Source organism: Watersipora subatra, chromosome 4 (genome assembly GCF_963576615.1).
Source record: "Watersipora subatra chromosome 4, tzWatSuba1.1, whole genome shotgun sequence".
Taxonomy (NCBI): domain Eukaryota; kingdom Metazoa; phylum Bryozoa; class Gymnolaemata; order Cheilostomatida; family Watersiporidae; genus Watersipora; species Watersipora subatra.
In genome coordinates, this window is record NC_088711.1 from 18,367,343 (window position 1) to 18,395,299 (window position 27,957).

Here is a 27,957-nt window from a genome sequence, read left to right on the forward strand (position 1 = left end):
GCCTCAATTTTTTCCCTGAGCAACACCAGAAATATTTCTTTTCCGGTCTCACACCAATGTCTAACAGTCTAAACAAAAACACACAAAAACTAAAAATTATGAGATTTCAAAACTCATTATATTATAGCGGTTAAGTATTTTAAAAGAATAACAATCTTTAATCACTTGAGCAGTGTACTAAATTTTTAGAATAAAAAATTGAAGCACAATTATTAGAATTATCAGGTTATTACAATTCTAGATGAATGCCCGGTGTGGCACGGGTAATAAAAAATTCTTTGCACAGAAAGTTACTTTTATTTACCATATACAACATTTACCATCATAACTTTTGCACTTCATGTCAAATAAATTAAGAGAAAAGGTAAAACAACTGTGAAGGTGTTTAAATGTGAAATAATTAGCAAGTAATGACTAGATAAAGTACGACTTGTTACAATGAAAAGTGAATTTATACTGATACAATTAAATTGAACTGGAAAGAAAAACAAAATCATGAACATGTTGAATTAATAATAACAAAGAGTGCGTAGAAGTGTATCTATAAAAAAGGTTACTGTTGCTGCAGAAGCTATCATCAAAATTTTGAATACGACTATACCCCTCAAAAATCGATACTGGCCCAAACGTAAAAATGAGATATTGGATGGCACTAACATCCAGAATATTGGTTGAATTTTTATCCCGTGTATAGTTGAATTTAATACGGTTAGACAATGAAAACAAACCTAGAAAATACGCTTATAACAGGTCTTGAAAAGTGTGCGATATCAAGGTAATCAAAATGACAGCGTCTCCAAAGTGGGCCTTATTTCTATTAAATATTTTATTACTGAAAAATAACTTTTTGTTGATACCCATGTCGCTACTATCTGAATACAATGATAAGCCTTTGTCTGAAATGCTCTTCTAGACAAGTAGCACCTCCAAATGTGAACCCGTTTTGAGCTAAATAACATTTTTAATTTTGCTGACCATGAACACTTTTCAATATTGCAGGGTTACACTTCTGCTTCCAGACATCATATCGACAAGAACCAATAACAGTTTCTCTGACATATAGTTTGCTCTACAAGATATGGAAATTGAAGAATGACTCGCTAGAGATAGAGTTATTCATATAGATTTTGCACCAAGAAAAGGCGATAGATACTTCTTGCAAATATTACAAGCTTGTTATATCATGTTTAAGGTCTTGGTTGTACCTATTTCAATCTGCAATGGACCATGTTGTGTTACACTATTTGGAATTCTTCCAAAGCGCATCATTACAAGGACATGACTGTAGAGATGGTATGTATCAATGCTGGTGTATCCAACGCCAAAAGTACCAGTGAATGAGAAACAATAATGGAAAGCCATACATAACAATGCCAACTGAATACAGAAATACAGGGTCATTGACATGCATATCTCAAACATACATATATGGTTGAGATTAATCATATACAAATATATACATACATGTATCATAGTCATACTTTTCTCATGCATCTCAGACGAATTTGCACAATTACAGACATGTTCAACTGAGATATGGAAGCTCTAGGAATGAATGTGAATGAGCTGCGGCAGACCGGAAGACAAGAGTGAAGAGATGAACATATGCCATATTCTTATGCTTACAAAGCGAACCAATATTGTGATAGACAGCTACTTGCGATACGCAAGTTACGGCAAAAGGAACTACTCAGCTTGGTGACGAGTTGTCATAAAGACAAATATCATGAAGACTCATCCATTGTTTGGTCTTCCAATGATATGGGATTACCTCAGGTAATATTTACATATTGATTCAGAAGTTTGCACACAATCTATGGTATAAACAAGCTAGCCTATAAATTTTTTTTCCTATACTTTACACTTTGTTGGCCCATCAGTACATTGACACAAAAAATGTCACATTCTAATGTTTCGATGATATAAAAATATTACCCAACTAAGCTGCCATGAAGAACAGAAATATTTGATAGGTTTGTGTATTATAGCATTTTGTAGTCACAAGTGAAGCATGTACATGTAATTAATTTCAGACAAAGTAAATACGAAACTTGCTGTGTAGCTTTTCCAGAGAGTTATTTGTTTTCTAGCTGAATACCTAAACAATGCGTGAAAGCGTTCTGTTAGCGCAAAAGACGCCCGAAATAACAGTACTCACCAGCCTTGCTTGTAGATAAGCTCACCAACTGTCTAGGATGTTTGTGAGAACAGCAGGCCACACCATGAGTAGCTAGATTGTGGATGGCACACGCAGTTGAAAGACATCAACAAGGTAACTAATTAATACTAACTAGAGTTCAACATCGCGTGTTCTCGAGCAAATATAATGCACATTCAATGCGACAGGCTACTCTGCTATTGATTATTCGTTGTCAATGACAACAATAGGTAATGTTGATGTCATTCGATACATACAAACTTTCAGAGCATTATCGGCTGCAGTGAATGGTTTATCCAATTAAATAGCCAAAGGCCAAAGTTCCCACAGATGACTTAATACGAACTTGAGTAGAACAGCATCAAATATAGCTACATCACTTACAAGGAAACTATAGCTGTAGGAAAACTGGATTCGTTTTGACATGGTGCCCTTATAAGACTTGATTATTAATGCCTTCCTATAAGGATAATAACAATACATCATATCATTTGTAATATGCAGTGAAAAGGTCAATAAGCAATAAATACAAATTGATCAAATCAATTGATACTCACCTTACACAAAGCTTTTAGTATAAAAATGAAATATATACAGAAGAAGCCTTCAATTATTTACAGCTGAACAGTTTTTTCATTGAAACATCTTATTCAGTTTTTATACAGAATTAAAATTAAATAGAAGACACCGTGTCTCTTTAAAGACTAGCTGAGCAGCTCCTTTTTCATCTGTATCTCCTTTTCTATATCTGTCGTGATTTCAGACTGAACCTTTTGCCATTTTTGAACCAATGCTGCTGGCATCTTACTACCTTTCTTTGATGACTTCTTATGCTTAGATTTGTCTTTGACAGGTTTACTAGTCTCAGCTACAGCTGGAGCTTGCTGAGAGACCTCAGGGAATCTAACAGGACTGACATCTTTTTGACTCACGGGAAGGTTTGGAACAGGTGGCTCTTGCTGCGCGGGAACTGTAGGAGCGGAGTACAAGACAGGTGCATTCATTACCACTTTCTGCTTTTCTGCAGGAGCTTCATAAAATACAGGAGCTCCAGCTCGAGAAACTGGCTTAGGAGTGGGCAATTCCGGTGTTATCTTGGAAGCGGATAGCTTCGGCTTTGGTTTAGGAGGGGGCAACTGCTGTGAAGAAATAGGAGGAGGTAACTCATGATCTCCTGACAGTGGTTCAGGATTTACCATTGATTGCGATGACTTTCCCGCATGCATATCTCTCTGAATTGATTGAAGAAAGCTTTCCATATCATCCTCGGTGTCAATATGGCCTGGTGTTTTGTTGATGGCTGCATCACCTTCAAGTTCTGGTGACGGTGGTCTACTTGAACCAGATGAGATTTCCATCTCGTCATCAGAATTTTTGTCTTTGACAGTTTTTGGCATGGGTGGGATCTCAGTAGCAAACTCAACCAGAGGACTTGGGCTGCGATGGCTAATGGAAATAGAGTCTTCTTTGCGCTTGCTCGTCTGTAGAGTTGTGCTGGGTTCCATGTTATGAGGCGACGGTGTATGGGCAACCACCCGTGAACTGTTATCAAACATGTCTATTTTTTCTTTCGGCTCTTTTTCTGCAAAACAACTCGAGCTAGAATGTTGGGGTGGCTTAGACCCCGAGCCAGAATGGTCCAGCTTGAATATTTTTGAGCTGAGTCGGAGTCGAGCGGCTTTTGTATCAGGTGAACTATCAGGGGTTTTTATTCTTTGCACAGGGGATCGGTTAATCTTTTTATCTGTCTTGGGTTTATAACTACTTTTTTTCGGCTTTACCTCACCCGGTTCCTCAGAAGAGCTACTTCGGCTATGCCGCTTTTTCTGCTTTGATTTTTTACTAGACGATTTATTTTTTTTGTGTTTGCTGTGTTTTTTATGCTTTTTTTCAACCTGTTCACTCTTTTGCTTATGCTTGGCCTTCTTGCTCTTATATGAGTCATCTGAGCAGTCTGAATCCTCTGGAAGTGGCCTTTTTGTTTTTGATGATTTGCTTGAAGATTCCTTTAACATCTCTTTACTCTTATTTTCATTCGAGGCATGAGCATCTGCTTTACCACCGGCCTTACCAGAAGATTCTGATGGCAGAGTCGGAGCCTTGTCATTTGGAGCATCACCCTCAGTATCTTTAGTTGATTCCTTCATTGTATCTGTACATTTTTCAATAACTTTCTGTAAGAACAAGGCCTTCAAGTCCGCATCTACAGTTCGAGCTTCAATAGCTTGAGATAGATGAGACAAGGTACCCGAGGGCGCCGTACTCTGCCCACTAGACTTGCCATCTTGTCTTGCAGCCAGCTTTTTCACAGCTTCAACATCATCCTGAGGGTAACTCCATGAAAGTTCATCAGTGATTTCATGAATGTAATAATACTGTTTCTCTTTACGACTCCAGTTGCATTTCCAACCAACAGGCGCCGACTCCGATTCACAAATTTCCAGAAGGGCATCTGTTTCTTCCAGTCGCTCTATTAGATAATCTACAAGAGGGAAAACAAAACAAAAACTCAACAGTTATTGGAGTTAGTGAAGACGCATTGATCTAAGTGCTAACAATCAAGAACAGACAAGGCCAAACGGAAAAGAGCATAAACATTTAAATTTCCAAATATTTTATTATTTAAAATGGCCTAACACCAAACTGCCATCTTAACTACATAGTGTTCATCCTGAAGAATCCTACGAAAAGTTATTAATGGTTAGCTAATGCAGTCCAGGAGCCAAGCGATGCCAAACTTTGTTCCACACGTTGCTTATTTTTAGCAAGGTCATAAGCTGTCGGGTTATCAATTTCTCCTTGCCAATTTCTGACAAGCAAAGAAAATGGAACCAGAACATGTACAAACATGTAACCTAAGCTGATAGCATGTACCAAAAATATTTTTTTATTCAGACAACGTTATGGAGCCAAGTCAAATGACAACTGTAAAAATCAGTGAATAACCAGACAGTTTATTAAAAAGGTTGTATGGCTAAAAATAGTCAAGGCTAACATACCTTAAATCTATAGCTTCGTATTATCTATGCCAATTGTTATTCGTGCATGCATGATATAGAAATATTTGTCAATAAATTGAATGATGATCAAATGTATTATAAAATGTTTTCATCATATAAAAAGAGCCAAATTAATTACAGATTCTTTAGTTTAATTTAGGAACGACTAAATATCACTTTCTTAGCAAATGCCTATTCGCATACCGGCTGCGAACTTTATTACTATTTAGCACAAACAGATGTATGTAATTCTAGCGCAACACAAAAAAAAAAGATTTTATAGTAAACAAGTTGTCCAACCTATAGAATGAATTTAGAACAGGGGTGCCCAAATACTTTTGCTGGTGGGCCAAACAGGTAACCAGGCCTTATCAGGAGGGCCAGGCATGAATACAGCTGTATATATGTAAATGTATGTGTATTTTGAGTAATGTGTAAGTAAACATATATACATCAACATAAACGTGAAAGTAACTAGGTGTAACATAATAACACATGTAGGTTTATTCTCAACAAAATCTACTGTGCAGAAGAAGTATCTGTAATGTTAATGAGACACATGAAAGCGAGTTTGCTTTGCAGCTATTGCTGCAATATCTGGTTTATCTTTGGTTACTGCTACAGCTAAGAGCTGTTGAGTATGTTCCTCTGTCAGTACACTCCGATACCTACTTTTTATAAATGTCAGCTTTGAAAACATTGATTCACACAAGTAGGTTGTACCAAAGAAAGTAAGTGCACTGCCATATTGCATAGCATAGGATACTTCTCCTGGACAGCAGGTTGCGTTCAGAACCCTACAATAGTTTGCTCAGCAAATTGAGCTTTAGCCAATATATCTGCCTTTAAATCACACAGCTCTAATTCTGCCACACCTCTCTGAACATGAGGAAAGTTATCAACTTGGGCTTTCCAAAGATGATGTGCCTGAAATGGGCACGCAACCAGCTCAATAATGCCATTGATACTATCAAAGGCAGCAAAGCGACGCTCCATCTCTGAAGAAACATCAATGAGAAAAGCGCGTGCTGTTGTAAGGTCCACGACATCATCACGACCATTCACAAATTCTCTGATGATCGGAAAGTGGTTCATATCACTGTTTATGTCCTCGTAAAAGCAGTGGAGTTTGTCTTTAAAAGATGTTACTGCCTGCCAGAGTTCTACCACATTACGACCTTCACCCTGCAATTTCAAATTTAGGTCATTCAGATGAGCCAAGATGTCTGTCAGAAAAGCCATGTCTCTCAGTGAATGCTCCGATCTGAGAATCTCTAAAAATCGTTCTGCTGCATCTCCTCCAATCTCACTAAGAAACTGCTCAATATGCTGTCTTACAGTCCATACTCTTTGCAAAGCTCTACCCTTACTCAGCCATCTGCAAATATACATTAATGTACATTGTATATTAAAAATAATTGACAATATTCACAACTTTGCTGGGCTTTTTCCCCTCATCATAATGTAATGAAAATAAGTATGTCAAATATAATTCGAAGATAGCAGTATGGTACTAACCTGACATTGTTGTGTACTAACAATTCATCATACTGAGAATCAGACTCCTGCAGAAATTTTCTAAGCTGGCGGTGTCGTAGAGATGATTTTGATCTGAGAAAGTTTATTAGTTTCATTATGTCCAGCATAAGGCTTCCATATTCATTTTTCAGTTGTGCACAGAGAATGCTTTCGTGTATGATACAATGAAATGCAATCATCTGAGGATTGTTTTCTTTCAGGCGATTAACAAAACCAGAATATACACCCACCATAGCTGGGGCGCCATCTGTTGCTACAGAAATTATCTTATGCAATGACACTTTATGGGAGTCCATGTAAGCCTTGAATGCCTGATATATATTTTCTCCAGTCGTACGTTCTGTCAGTGGAATAACTGCTGCAAGGTCCTCACTAAACTTGCTGTTGAGATAATACCGAACAAACACACTCAGCTGAGCAACATCGTTTATGTCAGTACTCTCATCTACTGCAACTGAAAATGATTTACACCTGTTCAAGTTATATATGACACCTTCAATCACATGATTGGCAATAGCTTCTATCCGTCGGGCACACGTATTCCTAGATAGCGGTACTGACTGAACAGCTTGCTGAATATCTAGCTTTTCGGGGTAAAGCCCTTGAACGGCTGAAACCATGCATTCTTTGAACAGTTCACTGTGGCTGTATGGAGCCATCGCTTTGGCAATTTTATAACAAACTTCATAACCAGCAGTAGCTGCTCTTTGTTGCAAGCCTGTAGCTCCCCTCATCATAGCCATTTGTCCATTAGCCTGCCTTGTTAATCTACCAAGCTGTTCCTGCCTCCTAGCTGTCCCTAGAGGAAATCTTCCGTCATAGTCAAGATGGTTTTGAGTGTAATGCCTTTTGATATTTGCTACCTTGTTTATAGCGACTGAATTATTGCATATCAAACATATAGGTTTCCCTTTTACTTCATGAAAAAAGAATTGTGTAGTCCAGTTTGGATTAAAACGTCGGTTTTCTCTGTCTACCAATCTCTGAGCCATGATTGCTTACGAATTATTTTTTTAAGTCACTAGTCTGAAGTAAATTCTGCTCGACGAGGATAGACAACTCCCAAATCGAGAGCGAGTTCACGCAAACTCGATGAGTTGATGAACAGACTTGTGGGCGAGCCGATAAACAGACTCGATGGTGAGCCGATAAACAGACTCGATGGCGAGCCGATAAACAGACTCGTGGGTGAGCCGTTAAACAGACTCGAGCGTGAGCCGATAAACAGACTCGTGGGTGAACCGATAAACAGACTCGTGGGTGAGCCGATAAACAGACTCGGAAGTGAGCCGATAAACAGACTCGTGGGTGAGCCGATAAACAGACTCGGGAGTGAGCCGATAAACAGACTCGTGGGTGAGCCGATAAACAGACTCGTGGGTGAGCCGATAAACAGACTCGGGCGTGAGCCGATAAACAGACTCGATGGTGAGCCGATAAACAGACTCGTGGGTGAGCCGATAAACAGACTCGGGAGTGAGCCGATAAAAAGACTCGATCGTGAGCCGATAAACAGACTCGATTGTGAGCCGATAAACAGACTCGATAGTGAGCCGATAAACAGACTCGATGGTGTCTTTTCTCAACTGTTACACCCTAGCAAGCCAAGCGCAATAATTCTTGATGTTCGGTCAATAGCCTTTATAGTGAAAGCAGCTATGATACGCTGGCTAATATCACAATGCTAAAGTCAGAAACAGTGACAAGAATTTTATACCCTATTTGCTTTTGAAAATCAAGCAGAGTTATTGTAAAGAACGCAGTATCTTTATTGGTGTTATATCTCTCAATGCCAAGCAGTAACACACCAGCAATGATAAAACTGACAGGTTATATAGCAATCCCAGGGACAAATCTACAATTGATTGGCTGCACAGTAATTAGGTCAACCAATTCCACAATAACATATTTCGAATACAAAAACGATAACATTTGTCACTAAATAATCACGCAATACGAGTATTAATAATTTTTAGTGTTTGTATAGTAACATACAAATCTTAGAACAATATGGTAACAAATGGTTAACTTAAAAAAATTGCTAGCATAACCCATACATTGGACAAGTGTTAAGCGTGCGCCTTATAAATGACTATTCAAATCTGTCTGAATTGCGACGAACGTAATATAGATCCATTGAGTCAGCAATTTGAAGCTGCCAGATTATAGGCTTAGAAAAGACGTCATCAACTCTCTTACGCATGCTGACTGTCTATAAATACGGGTACACACTGATTTACAGTTCATTCGCTTTTCAAGCATGAAGCACTCGTGTACTTTTTGCGATTTTTCTTGCAACAAAGAGCGTGACCTACGGAGGCACGCTCGTGTACACAGACACCGCTGCTCCTCCTGTGATGAGGTGTTCACCACTCAGCCTCTCCTGCATGCGCACGTCTCTGCTGAGCACCGGAAAACACAGTCTACCCAGACTGAACCCCAGAGACCGAGGGCGCGTTCACCCTGTCGCCAACACCATCACTGAGGGCAACGCTACCAAAGGCCACGGCAGGACCGACGGCCGTACTGGAGGCCAGCCCGTGATGCTTGCCCTACTCCACGGCATGAAGTGGAGTCCAAGATCGTCCGCCCATCGGTAGACTCCATCGGGGATGATAGTGACCCTCTCGGGCTACTGGACTCACCAGTCAAAATCGATTTCTGAGTGCCAGTAGTCCCACCAACCACCTCGGCCCTTCTCAGGGCCACCATTTCCATTTTAAGGGTTTTGTTCTGCGTCGACAATGGCGGAAATTCAGTGTCGTACTTATCATCCACTTTTTTTATTACAAGTCATACAATCAAACAATTTATGCTGAGAAATCCACAACACTAACGCAAAACTAAACCCTAGTATTGTCGATAATGCTGGTCAGGTGACTTCAGATAACTATCGTACCTTTTCGACTATTAGCCGCTACTTTTTTGCGATATTTTGAGCCATGCGGCTGATTTAGAGGCTGCGGCTATTCTGCAGTTTTTTCTTTCGCCGCTAGGGCGCATTAACTGGCTTCTAGGGTTAATGCGCCTCTAGCGGTGAAATAAAAAACGAAACTTTGCCTACTGCGGTACTGTTCCGTGAGGCACTGGGTTAAAAGCGTCGGTTAATACAAAACAGTGCCTAACGGCACTGTTCTGTTTTAACGAGCAAAGTTGCTGCCGTGTTAAAAGCCCCGTCATGAGTTCTGCGGCATAGGTACATAAAAGGCTATGTATTGTTTTATTACCGTTTTTTTAAATAAAGCAGATGCGGCCAATATAGAGGTGCGGTTAATAGTTCGAAAAGTACGGTAATAATCACTACTGATACAATAATACATTGCCAAACAAACTCTTTAAAATTTTCAAAACTTTAAAAATTGCAACAGCTGGGGGGCCTGATAAAAACAGCTGGAGGGCCGGATTAGGCCCGCGGGCCTCCATTTGGGCACCTAGGATTTAGAATATGGGTGAGGTTTCCTAAACTGTTTGTTGCGAGCACACAACTCCTATAACTGAGAATGTACGAGCTAACAAGAACTTACATTGCCAAAATAAAAAAAAACAGTTACAGGTTTGACCACCGTTATAACCACCTCTTTAATGATAGTATTTCTCCAAGCACAAGCTGCACAGATTCCGCAGAGGTCGCAGAACTTGGCAAAGAGGTAACTAGCATCAACAAAAGAGAAAACTCTATTTCACATTTGCCAGACATGAAAAAACATTTTGGTTATGATGAAAGCGCGAAGGATACAGAGAAAGGAGATAGCGCACAAACCTATCTCTACATACATAGTTAATTCACCCTAATATCTGCTTCATATGTTAAAACCATTGTATGTTGAAGCAACTATTTTTGTAAAAACACACTGCATTCATTCTAGAATCCAGAAAAATTCCTATAAAATGAATGTGCTGCAATTCTTCTAATTTTTCAACAGCCCAAAAACATACGATAACATATGTTATCGGCATCATAAATCCCTCAGGTCCTTACACATAATAATCAAAAATTAAATGTAAAAAGCCACGAGCTTAAACACAATAACAATGAAACAATAAATAATTACGAGGTTTTAATCTTTATTTTATCCTCAAAAGGTAAGAATGTAAGTGGAAGCTCTGCCATAGAAAGTTTAAGAGGTAAGAGTGGTGACAAAGGCCAGCGGTGTAACTTACTCTAACATTAACTAAGTGAAGTTTAAATCTATATTATTAAATCCAGCTTTGTCATTGTGTCTATGCGTGTTTATGAGTTCATGTGACTTGCGGTTTTATACATGTTTTGGCCGATTTAATCCAAACTTCACACGCACATGTTCTGTGCCTTCTACCAGGTAATCCAAAGTATTTGGTTTCAAAATTCATTTGATTCCTGAAAACCAGCCTTCTAAACACCCACCTAAAGGCTATCCACTCCAAATAAAAAACACTCTTGGGCAAAGCTAGAATTACTGCTAGTTAGCTTATAAATCGTTATTATCTTAATATTTTTATTTAACATTATATATTTATATTTCATACTTTTCGACTATTTCCATCTTCACACACCGCTTCACATTCAAATATGAAACAAAGGTGCTTCAAGAAACTCCAAATGCTGTATATTAGAAATTACTTCAGGTTTAGAATCATGTATTAGGTAGAAACTTGAAGTTGAAGTGAAAGTTCAAGTAGAAGTAGAAGTGGTTTGACTGAACTGCTAGGTGAAAATAGATGTAGGACTCACGCTTGGAGAGCCCACCGGCCTGCCAGTCATCTAGCCGAGTCTTGAGTTGGACAAGCAATAGTTGGAGTTTGCTCAGACTTGACATTTGTGTGTCCAAAAAGTCCAGCTTTTCCATTATAACTGATGAAAACTCAGATATCTCCATGGATGATAGTCCATTTGATTTTTCTTCCGCTTGCTCTAGCGGAGGAGGAGGTGGTGGAGGCGCTCCTAAAAGCACAAAAGATTATCATAAAAAAATGCCAATAAATATTACCAGAGCTAGCGGAAAATCCGAGCTTGTGGAAAAACAAGCTCTGTCAACAGTTTGTCATTTTGGCATGTTCTTGCATTATACTTTTCCAAATCACTACATAGTTCAAGGAGATTGCGGCTGATGTCATGCGGATGTAAATTAAATCAGGGCATGTAAAAACAAATTGATTTACCTGTTCCACAAATACTGTATTATTAGATACACTTCCACAACTTTTAAACTGGTTATTCTGGCTGTACTTCCTGTTTGATTAATGGTGCGTATTAAATGTAGTTTTGCTGTGGTCATCTTTGAATGGGACGCACTTTGTTTAAAACAACACATCTAGCCATACAATGCCTCTAATCTACTACGAAGCATTATATGATACAGAAAATTGAAACATTGTATGCATGAGTTGACAACTCACAATATATCAACAAGCAAAACCAAACTACCTTTATGCAATATTAAACATTCCCAAAATGTCATCAACTGATATATATATATATATTGCAGTTTGTATATATATTGCTTTATATCTATATATACCGTAAAACCTCTAATTGAACGTTATGGCGCGCTATATTTCAACCCTTCCACTGTTACAGTAGTGGCGGTCAATTTGAGATGGCATTGAAATAGAGGCTGTCGTTGTATTTTTCAAATGGCTCGTCATAATTTTGGGTAGATAAATTTAGCCCTACTATGGGCAAAGCGAACGTCACCTATATTTTGCTCTTTTTTTCCGGTGGAGCAATATTAAACCTTTTGGATGCAATAAATCTGCGAACTTACCTCCAACTTGTCAAATGTCTCTTAATAAATATGCATCGAGAAACCAAGAAATATCTCTACCAGTCATCTACCTCTATCATCTAGCCTATCCCTTGCAATTGACCTGCGATGATATTATATCCCGTGTCCTTCTTTGCAATTTGTTGGCATTTTCAATTTTTATTTCATTCTAAATTTAAAGACATATTTTTGTCTTATACCTATATTTAACAACTTTGCATAAAGGCTCATTGCACTAATTGATATGTTTGCTACAGTTGTAGCCAAAACTAGTTTTTTATGTGCAATATAAATGGAGTTACGAGCATCGATCTATTGTAAGCCGTAAGATAGCCGCAAGGATGCTATTAAATAACATGCTATAAATCTGCGTATTTATAAGCTATATAATGATAATCTATCAAATGCTACAAATACATATTCATGAACAAGTGGCATAAATGAACCATACTTATATTACACGCAGAAACAAAAATTAACTTTTTGAAACAAAAATATTTGTATTGTTTGCTCGGATAGCTGCATTCTGATTGTTGCTTTCGATGGAACGAACATCTTCTAGTTGTTCAATACCTTCTACAATATTTTCTGACCTCAATTATTCTTCTGCACTGCTGAACTAGTCGATATTAGCGTTCAAACAATTTTTTGGTAGAGCAAAACTTTTACGCGCTGCATTTAGCCCAAATGCAACGCGTTAAAGTTTGCTGGCTAAACGTAACCTTTGGGCCAAAACTTGGAAACCGTTTTTATATGCATGTTCTTTGAAGTATTAAGACCGCGTTAAACAAAGAACTACTATTAGCCTGAGACAGTTAGTAATTATTTTTATGATGTTGTTTGCCAAGTTTTAACGACAAAAAGCGAAAATCTTTGGAGTTGGACGAGAGAATTGATTATTATTATTAATGTGATTCATTATTAGTACGATTTTGAGGACACTTCTAGTGATCGCTTGATATTATGGGTTCATAAAGATCAAAGATAGTCAAAGTGGCGTTCAAATAGAGAGTGGCGTTCAAATAAAGAGTGGCGCTCTATTTTTCAACCTTGTTCTCGTAGTGGCGGTCAAATAAAGGCGGCGTTCAAATAGAGATGACATTCAATTAGAGGTTTTATGGTAACTCCAGTTTTTACCATGAAATTTAAAGTGTACATATTTTGCTATTCTCCCCTTTCACAAGTAACGGCTCTGAAACAACTACCTAAACTAACACCTATAATATCATAAAGTACAGATGGAATTACACAAAATACCAGAAGATTTTGTCAGAAAGTATTGGTATTTTTCTATCATTTGCGATTGATTTTTGTTTGAGGCGATCTAAGTACCATGATGATTCAAAATTATTAAAACACTCAGATCAAGCGAAAGCATGATTATGATGTCTGTAGCTGCAAAGAGACAGACAGAATAAAGACAAGTAATGCTGCAACTAGAACGGATATCAAGTATCGCAACGATACCATCTATTGACGTCATCTTGCATTTATTTTTCTTTTGAGCGTTTTAACTGCCAGCAAGTTTTGTCAATTTAATTTAAATCTTGAAACATCCTGCCAGTCAGATCATCTCAAGCATCAAAAGTAATTGCAAATGATAGAAAAATACCGATACTTTCTGATAAAATCTTGAGAAATTTCATCTTAAAGGACCAATTATAGCAAAACATAGGAACAAAAACCTAAAGTAGCCTCAGTTTTATGTTATTCATCTACAATCTGCATGCTACGTAGCTCTACTGCGTTTACACTTTCGATCCACCAATCATATTCATGAATAAGATAAGTCACCAACAAACCTGTGAAAACCAGAGGAGCTTCTTGATTGGCCCCATATGAAACATCTCTAGCGACTGGACCATACACTACATCCGTGTCTTGGCCGCTTGTTGCACCTAAGGCTAGCGTGGCATGCCCTTCCGCAGTACCATAGTCTAAGTGGCCCTGATAATGGCTATACTGGTCATACATGATCATGCTATTCGGGTCAGTATTTTCACTGTACATCTGCTCATATCCCTGGCTATAATCTTGCATAGAATAACCATTGGTCATTTGATTGGTATCTTCTGTCTCGGCTGGTAATTGGGGTCCGCTAACAGCAGGGGGGTCCAACTTCTCTGGGACAGCTTCTAGAAAAATATTTAGCCAAATATCAGTCAAAACGATAAAGATTTTTCAAAGTCAATTTCGAATTTCTACAATCTTTACTTTTAGCGCAAAACTTGTAATATGTGATGAATTACGATCCAGAGAAATATATAAATTATTTAGAATGAACATAAATATCTATAGACTAACCAGTGTTACCACTCTATAGACTAATATCTATAGACTAACCAGTGTTACCATTCTATAGACTAATATCTATAGACTAACCAGTGTTACCATTTTCTTCCTCATCATTCACTGTGTATGTGTCATCATAGGCAACAAGTGATTTGAGTTTGGGGGCTGCAGTACCACCCTCTATGTTCGTCTCCACACATGGAGGATCCTCATTCTCAGACGGGCTATCTGACTCATATCCGACGATACCTCCAAGAGATTTAACTACTGCTGTCACTGACTCGGGAACAATTTCGTCTGTGTGGTGAGGTATGTCGGCAGATTCAGTAACCGAGTCTGTAACGCTACTATGAACAGCGGCGTCAGAGGGTATCACAGTGTCTGTGGATGCAACAGGAGTTACTATCGTGTCAGCACTCACAGAGGCGTCAGCTTCTGGCATGATAGTTGTTGCTGAATCAACGTCAGCAGGTAGGTGGCTTCGTAGATTTTTGGGCAGCTGGGGCCCTACAACAGCAGTGCGTTTAAAACTGGGTATTAGTTTACATGCTCTTGTATGAAATCCATTCCTTCATTCTCTGAACCCAATAGTTAGCGAATGATTGAAAAAACGACACCAGTTATAGTCTAACACATCATATCCTTCATTTTTTCGTGATGTCATTCTATCGTTGTCTGCCATCTTTATGGACAACTTTTATCATTAAAAACACGAAGCTTCTGCAATTAATTATTGCAAACAATGCTTTTGGTTGCAAATTTTTTATTTTAGTATCAAAACAACACCAAAAAATACTATTAATCAAGAGAATGATGATCGTTTTCTACAAAGATGGCGACTTTTTTGTGAACGAGCGCATGTGCAAACAGAGTGATGACGTCAAAAAAAACGATGGATTGACAGAAGTTTTACAAGCTTTGCATCATGCAGCATGCTATCCGTTTAGCAGCAGCTTTGCAGCATGCTATCCGTTGCATCATGAAAGATGCAACGGATAGCAAAAGTGAACAGAACTACTGTCCCTCCCCATTACATCACTAACAACTATAGCATTAGATCTAAACAAGAACACATGTAACAACAACAAAAAGTCCTATAGGAACCATGTCCATTATCTAACAATATTATGGAGAAACCACCATTTGCTGATCAGATGTCAGGCATGCGTTGTGTATACAATGTGATTTACTAAAGGAGTTGGTCAGGTTAAAGGTTTATTCGCAACAAAATTCACATCACAGTTATTTGGTATTAAAAGGTTCTTCATGTCTTACTCTGCTGTGTTGTAGGTGCAAAATATGTGGAAATGTGATTACAAGCTCTTAAAAGCTCAAAAACGAACAGTTAATCACAGCAATCATGAAAACGCCATAGTTTGGAATCTTGGGATATACTTAGGAAAACGTTAAGCGGAACTTTACAACTGTAAATTCCTCGTCAAGTCGAATGTACGTATGTTTAAAGACCTTGACATGCACGCAATTGTTTTTTATTTGTTTACCAGCCAAAAAGTAGCAAAAATGTGATTGAGAACAGACAACAACTGACATTCGTTGCAGTGTGCAGTCATTGCACAAATAACCTCAAACCTCTATTAAATATGTTGAAGAATTCTATTTATTGTATTGAGTACAAACAACTTCAAATCTTTAAAGTTATGCTTATTATTGAATAACAAAATTTGATATAATTATTCTAGGATATTCTATAATAGCCGGGTCGATTTATATATTAGTAATACTTAATAATAATGCGATTTTTTTTGTCTTAAAATATCTATCGACTTATACATGAGACCAATGTATACATGTGTACATATGGTATTTTAGTCTGTCTCAACCTAGGAACATGACCCAAAAGAGAATGACAGTAATGCTAAGCATTTCTCTCAGCTAACGCCAGTGGCAACCACTCTCATCACATGACTCATCACATGACTCCAGCTACTTATAAAAACTCAATCGGTGTACCTATTTCATCTGGCAGGTCAGAGCTCTGTTTCACCTCCTCCGTAGCTTCAGCTGTATTGCTAATGGCTACACAAACTTCCTCCCCGCTTGCTGCTTGTTTGTCCGCAGTTGATACGTTATTACTAGCCGCCGCATCCATACTCGCAGCGGGTAGAGTCTTTCGGCCCGCAGCAACTGCCTCGTGATAGAGTTTGAGTCTTACGAGATATTCGGAATAGTCCTAAAAAGGTTGCATTCATTCATTAGAAAAGCATAACTCACCCTTAAACTTAACTTTTCAGTGCTGTACTGAGCTATTACCGTAGTCAGCTTTGTCGCTATTTACAACAACATTCTATAACATAAAAGATACTAACCGTTAAATAGTGTGAAAAATATTTTGTACATATCCATTCTAGAATATATTCAAGCATCCAAGCCATTGCTGTGGATGTGATGAAAATGAACAACACAAGCGTGGTAAAAGTTTTATGATAAAACCATAAAAATAATTAAAATATAATTATTTACCAATAAAATCTGCAGAAGAGATAACCAGTTTTCCATGCTTACAGAATTGAAAGTTCGGCTACACAAAAGAAAAAACTCAACAATTAATTGATAGAAACATTCTTTTGGAACAAATTCCCTACAAAGGTCAATTCTCTGTCATTTAACAGTGTCTAAACAATGTTGACATTTTAGAAGAGCAGTTTTTACTTCCAGCCAATAAAATTCAATCTTCAGACATATGATTGTTTCTTGTAATTTATACTTTATGAAGATAAAATGTTATTATTAAAATTATTTTTTAAATATTCTAAGCAACAACGGAGAGGCTTTTAAAGTACTTTAGAGTATAGCAGTAAGGTAATAATATACATATAGAATGTGTGATGTGTAAAATTATGCAAATCTTGAGTGTTTTGAAGACAGACAAAAGCTGACAAACAGACAGACACTGATGCTACACAATGCACGCCTTTGAAGGCCAAAAGATGATAAAACCATAGCATTAGTAGCCTGTAGTTTCTGATATTTGGATGCTTATAGAGAGCTAAGGGAAGGCTAACAATCCTCTATAGTAGAGCTGAGCTCTACTGAACTAAGCTGAGAACAAGTAAATATTAACAAGCGAAGTCAACCTGCAGTTCCACAAAGAAGGGCTAAAGGCTGGTTCACACTATATCGCCGCATCTCGGAGTTGATGCCACAATACTTCAGTGATCGTTGATAATAACAATGTTTACACTATCACAAACCCATCCACGTTTACTTCAGCAAATAATCCGTGACGTAGTGATGTCATTTTTCTTTTTAAATTTAAATTTTTGATTTCGCATCACTGAAATCAAATACTAGTCCCGCAGCAATAGTCTTAAACGGACATAAATGAATCCCACTATCAGCGATTATGAATTTCTATCGCCGAGTGGTTCACATTATAAAGGAGGTCGTCAATGCTCGGCGAAATATTGGGAAGGTTTGAGAGCTGCGAATTTTCCCGACGTGTCCGCGTTGCTTCGTCGATGCCACCGGTTTACGGTTGACATGATCGACGATGAACGCCGCAAGGAAAACGCTGACATGCGGCGATATAGTGTGAGCTAGCTAGCCTTAGGTCTAACAACATGAATGAAAAATCCGCTACAAAATGAATACAAAAAATACTACAGCTACAAAATTACGAATGAAACTGAAGACCTGTTTTCCCATGCAGTGTGCATATTTAAGCCTTCAAGCTGCTGGTAAGTAGTCATACTCGGAAGTCAACATTTTTTTGCTGAACTCTGTGAATCATTGAGGATTCCAAGAGCTGTAACTACACTAGACAAACCCTAATAAAACTATTCACCTGTGGGAGATTCCAAGTAACGGCATTAGTCTCTGAATTCCAGTAGTAATAATGCTTTGTGTTCTCATCCAAAAAGTGCTGCCAGCTGGTAGTGGGCTCAACCACCGGCTCCTCCGCCGCCGCAGACTCCTCCGCTGCTCTTTCAGATTCTGCTGAATATGATTAGACAAAAGAACTCAATTGGCATTCTGTTATAGCGTCTGCAGTGTTGACATAATTCTAAACAAAATTGGACATAATAATTTTACACAGTTATGCTGTCACAACCGCTTCACATTTTGTGTCAGCAGTAATTTGAGATTTGCCTACCTCGGTCTGCCATTTCGCAAGTGATGGCAAATGCTGCCGATTACACACAGTTGTCTACGCAACACTTCAATAAGCGCATTTGGCAACTGATAAAGGGCTGTTTCAGTATCATAAAAATATCAAGTTATTGCATATGCTGTCTTTGTAATACTTGAACAAGTTCGATAAACCATAAAAAAGATTCGTTCTTTCAAAATGTTGAACTATTACATACGTTTCCAAACAATTATTTGCGAAAATGCAATGCGATTTTATTTTTAGTAAGACTGGTTCACATTATATCGCCGTATGTAGGCGCTTTCCTTTCGGCGCTCATCGTCGATTGTGTGAACTGTAAACCGAGGGCATCGAGAAAGCAACGCGGACACGTCGGGGAAGGTTTGCAGCTGTCAAACCTTGCCAATATTTTCCCGAGCGTTGACGACTACCTGTATAATGTGAACCATTTCGGCGATGGTAATTCGCGGTCGCTGATTTATTTATTTTTGTATATAATAGTTGCTGTGGAACTAGTATTTTATTCAAGCACACGAAAATAAAGAGATTTTTTCGTAAAAAATTAAAAAGAAAAATGCGAACACTATGTCACGGAGTGTTTGCTGAAGTAAACGCGGATGGGTTTGTTATAGTGTGAACATCGTTATCACCGACGATCACCGAAGTATTGTGGTATCAACGTCGATATAGTGTGAACCAGCTCGTAGGATGGAGCCCCGTGATGGATATTAAATTACCTTAAAAATTTCTATAAAAGAAAACCTGTGCAATAATAATTATAAAACTATTTTAGTTCGCCAAGGAAACCATCGCACCAATAACTACACAGGATAATATGCTTTTGTCATCGACTTATACTACGGGTCGCACACAAAGAAGACAAACATTATAAATTAGTCCAGTAGGAAATTATTCCCGATTAACATAGAGTTATTCGTCCCATAACTTTCGCGAAATGAGTAGACTGCTACCATTGAACTAAAAACCCCTGGAAGGGCAAAGGTCATTTGCGAGTACGGAAATCCGGCCGACGCCATTATCAGTTAATGTTCAAGTTAATTTCATTGTGTTCAATGTGAGAAAGAAATCTAATTTCAGATTTAACAGCTATGGAAGGTCACGAATACACCGCTCAATCAAAGGAACAGACTACTGAGATTACTACTAATAATTTATGTACGAGAGATAATGGTGTAGGTGCACAGTGCTATTGCTATTCCATGAACTGCAAAAACCGCAAGAATGGACTTTTAAAGGAAAAGGCATGACATTTCACAAGTGAGTCACTTCTACTACTAGTTCTATTGCTATTGCTCAAGTCTACGACTACTAATAGTTGTGCTACTATTAGTTAGTACTGCCACTAGTTAGTTTACTACACTAGTCACTGGGTGAGTGAGAGTTGATCAGTGTCACTACTGAGTGTACGAGTTTGACTGTATTTTGTCGGTGATTAGATAAATTTATAAGCTAGTGAGTGAAATTTTCTTCCTTCAGAACGAAGGTTTTTTATTAATTAAATTTGGAATTTTTTTATATTAATATTTTGGAACTACAACCCATTAGGTTATTTCTAAATATTTATATTTGAAGGAAGTGTTTGTTGTGCTTATAATATTATTTATTGTTGTACCTGGATCTAGCTAGCAGTAAGGAGATAAGAGTAATAATACTATTGTTATTACTACTGTTGCTAACTAACTACTACAGTTTCATTTTAGTTTTTAGATTTCCAAACAAAGCAACTGAGAACTCTCGTTATTTACAATGGTATCGCAACTGCGGAAGAGTGAATAAGCCTGATCCTTGAGCACTTATCTGCAACGAACATTTCAATGATCCATGTTTTGACAGCAGGTTAAAACGTTTGACTGAAGTCATTTAAAGGTAATATTTTTCAATGTTGAATGATACTTTTCAATGATTGAATTTAAAACCATATTGTCAAGCACAGTGCTGCAAGGTTGCTCAACTTAAAGTAGCTATATCTAAAAAAATTTTAAAAACCTCAAACAGCACCCAAAACAGTGACAGCTGCCACAGCAAGTGCCTATGAATATGTCTGCAGCTTAGCAGTTGTGTGATCTGTTCTCTGTGATTCTTCATCTTCGTTTCTAGGATTTAATGTCCAACGCATAAATTATGCTGTCCTTTTTATCGTGTGTTAACTGTGTAAATGTTTTTTCATTTCCTAGTTGTTGTAATAAAACTACATAATACCCCTGCAAATCATAAATTCCAAATTGATAGCAATAACTTGCAATTTAGAACACAAAACATCTTTTTGGAACAAAAAAATCGATTTAAGTAAAAAAATCAAATAAATCAATAGAAATCGATTTTTTTGATTTAAAAAAAAGCATCGATTTTTAACAACCCTGCCTACAACACAACAGGGTAAGACATGATGAATCTTTTCATATCAAATGACGGTAATGTGAATTTTGTTGCAAGTCAACCTTTAAGCTTTATGCCTAAGATGGGTGTGAATGACTTCCAGCGAAAATTGCCACATTTTCATTTTTCATAGCGATATGGTAGCATTTTGAGCTGTTTTATTTTCGTTTATTTTATTAGTTGTATTGTTGTATATTAAGGGTACTATGTTTATGTGAATAAGACATTCATTTTTGTTGATTTTATGTAATTGTTATAATTGATGCTTTTGTTTAGGGGGTTGGAATAATAATCCTACTGTTACTCAGTTTAAGGCTACCTTCGCAAACTTATCAGCAAATGTGGTGCAGAATCAGATGCTAGTAAGACAGGTAATGTTACTGCTCAAAACGAGATTCTCATCATACAGGCTACTCCAGAAGTTGATCAGTTTGTGGAACGCAATGATTTCAGATGTCAAATTTCTGTTACAGGTAACAGTATAGTCTATATAGCTGGCTACATTGTGCAAAAGCTAACGAAAGTGCTGTCGTTACATTGGCCGTCAGTTGCTGGTTACCACTAAGTCAAGTATCCAGTACCGACATCTCTATACTCTACTCAAGCTACAAAACAATGGAGGATTGGTGGGTCCATCAGGCGATGTCATCAGGATCCTGATAGTTGCAGATCAATACTTTCGTATTCATACAAAGCCAGATCCACTCCATTGTGTGGTGTATTTTATCAGTAGTGTAAGATCTAGTGATGTGTTATGCTTTGGGAAACACCTTACGGATACGGTAGATGACATATCCAACCACTGCGTCATTGATGAAAAACCTTATTCAGTCGTTTTATGACCTCCGACAGCATCATTATGCTAAAATCCTACACTCAAACTGCAAGGTGCATCTTTGTGGCATACAATACTAAAGTAGTACTTTTTAAAGGCCAGTAACAATGTAATCACTGTAATATTCATCTGCAGCTGTTGTTGTGCTGTTATTCCTAATCTGATTTAGTTCTAAGAAACTCTGATGCACCCTGGCTCAATATCCAGTTCTATACAAATCTCCTTTTACACAGTTTCTGTAACTTGTATGCATAAGTTTAATCATCTGATTACACTAATTCCAGCATTTTCTTGTTTGCATTATTTTGATTATCCTCTATTACAACTGTTTTTAATTTCCGTTCAGTTGTTGCAGTAGTTCATTCCATCTTTTACAGATACTGTATTATACATATCATACATTCATAAGCTATTATCACTTAAATCTTGAAAACAGTTTCTGTTTTGGCAGCATATGTGTTGTTTTTATCGAAATACTTCATGTGCTAAGTTTTTCCATATGCATTTATGCATAAGAGTTATAAATTTTAATATAATGGAACAGTCGTTATTTGCCTGAATATATCGTTTGCTGGGTTTATGCATTTGTAATACAACAGTTTGGATGAGTAACATGGTCCACGAAAATCTATTATACATCTACTTATCATTTGATATATCCCACTCCATATGTTATGAATAGATTTTCTTCTATCAGGGCACTCTAAAGGCGTGGTCACACGAGCACCGAACCGAACTAAATGACGCAAAACGACGTCGCTCTCAGCTGTAAAAAGTTCGGCTGAAGACATTTCTAGCCGAAACGAACTATTTCGGTACTGCTCGAAATTTCGTGCCGAACCCTTGCTCTTATTGGCTGGTCAAAATTCTAGAATTCTAGCGAGCACGCGTCACATTTCTCCTTACGTGCGTATGAGTAAAGTTAAAAAAAGAAATGGGACGATACTTTTATTTCGTTAAATAAACAACATGAAGCAATTTACGACAAGGTTCACCCGGACTTGTGATTGGGTTGCATAAATGTAAGATGTTGCACTTAAGTTTTGCATAAATGTAAGGGAATGGTTGTGATTTTTTTTCGTGTAGAATATAAGTAATGTATCATATTCATCCTGATGAAGTATCGTTGATTGATTTATTTATGTAAAACCACAGTACTATGATAAAGACTGTTTTTGTTTGTTATGTACTCAGCATAGAAAAACATTCATATGTTAATAAAAAAATATAATTATGTTGATGGGAAGGGTTAGCAAAATCTTTGTATCGAGTGATTTATTTTGAGTATCTGAACGATCTTCTGATAAATCTGCTGTGTAATTATAATTTATAATTGTTCCTCAAAGTTTTTTGTTTACAATAGAAATATTTAACTCAAATACATAACAACTACTAATGAAACCGTGTCCTGTCTCTATATGTATGGTATCTAGGAAGCGAAGTGACTTCGGATGCCGTGTGACATGTGCCACGAACCGAACCAGCCTCCGAACCGAACCTACGTCGGTTCGGTGCTCGTGTGACCACGCCTTAAACGTTGTGTAGGAGTAGCTTTCATTAACACCCAGCTGGAAAATAACTATTCAACATGTACATTTCTGTCAGACCTGCCAAACCCAAGAGTGGGGCAATGCGTGAGATTTGGTTTTGGGGCAATTGATGTATCAATGATAGTATATATAAAATTGCGGAAATTGGGGCAAAAATCTCACGCATTTTTATTTTTTCTTTGGGGTGATTGCGTGAGTCTCACGCCCAATGCGTGAGAGTTGGCAGGTATGATTTCTGTCATTTTTCACCGTTTGTTTACAAACGGAACTAGCATTCGATTAGCTCTCCAATATGGCGCATACGTTACGTATTATTATCAACGTAAAAGTCACGTGATTGCCATTCCAGGGGTTTTAAGTTCAATGACTGCTACTACCATGCCTTTAATATTTAGCTATTGGTGTACAACACAACTCTTAATAAGATCTCCCATATAAAAGCTACAATTCCTATCACATTTGAACTGAAAATAAAAAAAATTGAGAAAAATGGTATGACATTAAGTGCGAAAGCAATACATTCATGACTTATAATATTGTGCAGTCTTTGCTAAAAGGTTACTCATGTTTCAAGAAGCGAATCCAGCTAGAGTTTTTAATACAATACTACCATACAATAACCTAACTATTCCCATGTTCTCACACGCCTGAAGCTAGCTAGATCAGGTAACAACATAAAAACATTCAACTTTGCCTGCACAAAACACTATTCCAATGGTATACAGCTGCAACTAGGCATGTGCCCTTAATTTTTTTGTTAAAATTGACTGCACAGCTTGTACACTTTTGCAACATTAGTATTTCAATGAATGTTAATACTCTGAGCCTAGTACAAATAAGCCAATGCTCAACCAGTGGTTTTGAAAACTGTTGTAATAAAGATATCAAAGGATCAAATTTTTAAGTCTTTTAAAGAAATTAAACTGTCAACAAACACTGTAAACATGCCCTTTCTAAAAAGCTAATCTATTCATATGTTTTTATATATGAACATACTAGCTGCGCTACCCGGCGTTGCCCGGGTATTAAAATTCAGCTTATAAACATTGAGAGGTATTGAGAGTTGCCTGCCACTTGCTATTAGCCTGGCACAATGCCAATGCAAAATTTGAGTAAGCTTACTAATAAGAGCTACGGCTTCTACGGAGCTACGCTATGACTTTACGTCATGGCATAAAGCGCTAGCCTATTTTTTTCCATATAGGGACATATATCAAGCTCTGTAGCTCAGTTAGTAAGGCAGTTGACTAACAAATGGGAGGTACAGAGATCAAATCTTCTGCATTACAAATTCTTTATTCCAAGCTTTTAATAGCTATAGCTGGACACCTTTATACACAAACTTTAAGAGAAAAAAATATAGATTTCAAGCTAACCACAAATGATTTTTACTGATACCTTATTTCAACAAAACATGAAATTATTCAACACACTTCAAATGAAAAACCCAGAATATCCTCCTGGGAATTTTTAACTCTTTTATTATGGTTCTCTATTACTAACGGCTCGCCTATATAGATTGATCGCAACTCATGGAATTAACAGATCTATCTACCCAATGTGCCACAATAAATTTAAGATATTGGGTTATCATTTCGCAAAATAAAATAAAGCAGTTGGTTTTCTTTTTACTCAAAAACACAGCACAAGGTGGTGGTTTAAAAACATTTTTCTTTTCAGTTTAGGAATAACACAAAGGAAATTTGTACACAGAATCTAAAGGTATTTCAGCAAGTGAAATTCTTCAACATTGTGCCTATGTTTCTGATAAATAAATTTCTATATTAGAGAATAGAATCTGCCTTTTGGTCAAACTAAAAAAATGACAGCGTTTTTCTTTTACAGCCAGTTTACTAAGCTACAAAAAATGTTAAACGTATCTTATTATTATCATGACAATATTAAAACTTTCCAAATGCATTGATTCTTGTGCAAAGTTTTCCACTGATTGAAAAAAAACTTAGATTGAAGCTCTAGAATAGAAACTCTAGCTTTTACACCACAAAAGCTGAGCGTACGTCAGCCAAAATATTTTGGACAAAATTGAATTCAGTCTGAAGTCAAAAAAGCTGTAGAGAGCAACATCCTCACACAGCTTTCACTGCTGAACTTGGAATCGAGTAATGAACTTACTAATAAATCTGATACCCGAATTTAGCCGTATGTTCCTAATATACATACAGTCAAAAGTGCATAAAAACCAGCCATCAAATCTTGTAGTTTGTTTAAAGAATCTCTATTATTTTATCAATTTTTTATTTAAGATTTTTTCAAAGAGTTTTTATAAAGAATCACATGCAAAAAAGATATTCAAAAATCTAATAAAAATATGCAAGCGACAGGCCATAAGCATATATGATTAGGTTAGAATGTGTTAAAGCACCCTACAAGAACACAAGCTTTCATGGTTTACCTCAATCATGCGGTGCTTATTAAGTTGTGTAAAAGCAGTACCTGAAGAGGTAGCTGGCAGCACATGCCCACCGCTGACAAAACCTGGCATAGAGCTTCGCGTAGCATCGCTAGGCGTTTCTGATGCAGCGGCATCTCCAGTATCTAGTGATTCAATTTCTGCCATGAAATCTCGCAGCTTGCTATCGGCATCAGCAACTTTGTCATCCAAGCTGGCTAACATAGCAGCACCACTCTGTTGCTTGAATCCAAAGCCTTTCAAAGCCAAAAAATGTCATTAGACAACATAAATGCGTATGAGAATTAAATTTAATCAAACAAAATTATGACCTAACCCTTATAAATGGGGCTTAGTTTTAGTCAGCTGAGCAAAATCCTAACCTGTATTAGTGAACATGATTTAGTTTTGATTAAACAACATACCAGTTCGGTCTGTTTGATAACCAGCTTCTTGGACCCATGATGAGCTGTTGGCACTGTTGCTTGTAGATGGCTGGCTGTACCAATTGTTGTACATGCTTTTTTACCCTGACCTAAAGTGTAATGCCAGTTGAATAAAGAATTTCAGAGACATGACAGTTTATTATGATGGTCAAATTTTATGCATTAGTATTTTACATAACCGAACACAATAGGACCTAATTGGCATAGTCCCAGGCCCAACAGCCCCTCTGAGTAAAACTTATTTCGTCATACATCACTTAATGTAAGACCAAGAGACCTTTGAATGTGTAGGTTATAACAAAAAATCTATTCATAAAATATGAACTCATTAAAATTATTTTTCCATTGATGACTTCAATGCTCTTCCACGCTTAATCCCTTCCACATGAAGTACTACATTTTGTGTAAAAATTATGAATGATTTACATATGTTATTATGATTGTATTCTTGGAGTTGATTATTTATAGTTTTAGCATCACACAAGGAGTAATAGAGAAAAAAATATTACCAAAAGTAATATTTATTGAGTCCAAAGAAACATAGTTAATATAGTTTCATAGTTACTAAACAGCATGAAATAAATATTTTATGCATATCTTGCAGTGCACTAACATGTTATACGATGGCATATTATTGTAGTATAGATAATATATTCCATTATTACCAATATAAAAATAATTTGACACTAAAAACCTTGGGTTTTGATTTAAGTTTTTGTTTACAAGGATGTGGTCTGGTAAGACAAATTCATATCACCACTTATGATGTACTGAAGTCAAATTTTGGAGTATAATTTCAAACCTTACTACTTACTATTGTGAATTGGTGCATTACTAATTCAGGGTCAAGTCCATCCAGTTGTGCAGTAACTAGCCAACTCATCAATAAGTTGACTCAAAAACATTTGGTCAGTTAGTTCAATGCTACTTGACAAGATAATTTTAACAATGACGTTACTTCATTGTATATACTGAAGTTACCTAAACTGTTATATTACATAAGTCATGTAAACCCATTATGTATAGTAAGTTAAGATGATAATCATGTGTCGTGGATTCATGCAAAAGTTATTTGACATTTTTTTGTTTTACTTACGTATTGGACTACGATAGTGACACATTCGGTAAAACCATTGCCGTTTAACGCATGATTGTTTATTTGAAAATAACAAGTTGTTCAAAATGCCAATAATATTTCTACTACATTTTACGCTCAACACAAGCGTTGGACGATTCTACATTTGTAATTACAAAAAGCCGAATACTTGCAACTTTGAGTAATCGGCTTTCAATATAAATAATTCGCGTTTGCAAGATTTCAACACACATCACAAACTGTTGCTTAATTCATTAGGTTTAAAACATGTCTCTTTCCGCAACAGCGCACGCATCACTCTTTCCATGGCTTTTGCTATTCTCTTATCGTAGAAATATATCCGTACAAATACCATCCACCATGGTTAAGATGATACCAAT

The 27,957-nt window shown here is 37.1% G+C and overlaps 1 protein-coding gene across 2 annotated transcripts; it reads right to left on the reverse strand.

Moving 5' to 3' along the window:
- Positions 1–2,571: 2,571 nt before the first annotated feature.
- On the reverse strand, positions 2,572–27,924 carry LOC137393300 (uncharacterized). 2 transcript variants are annotated; one of them, XM_068079787.1, is made up of 9 exons: positions 27,296–27,924; positions 26,461–26,570; positions 26,080–26,292; positions 18,538–18,689; positions 16,704–16,923; positions 14,832–15,239; positions 14,243–14,575; positions 11,408–11,617; positions 2,572–4,640 (listed from the first exon to the last, which is right to left on the reverse strand). In XM_068079787.1, exons 2-9 carry the CDS (start codon positions 26,552–26,554, stop codon positions 2,863–2,865), a joined length of 3,408 nt encoding a protein of 1,135 aa, XP_067935888.1. In that variant the 5' UTR covers positions 26,555–26,570; positions 27,296–27,924; the 3' UTR covers positions 2,572–2,862. The 2 variants fall into 2 exon arrangements, with proteins under 2 accessions (XP_067935888.1, XP_067935887.1); XM_068079786.1 differs by having other exon boundaries at positions 14,823–15,239.
- Positions 27,925–27,957: the final 33 nt, after the last annotated feature.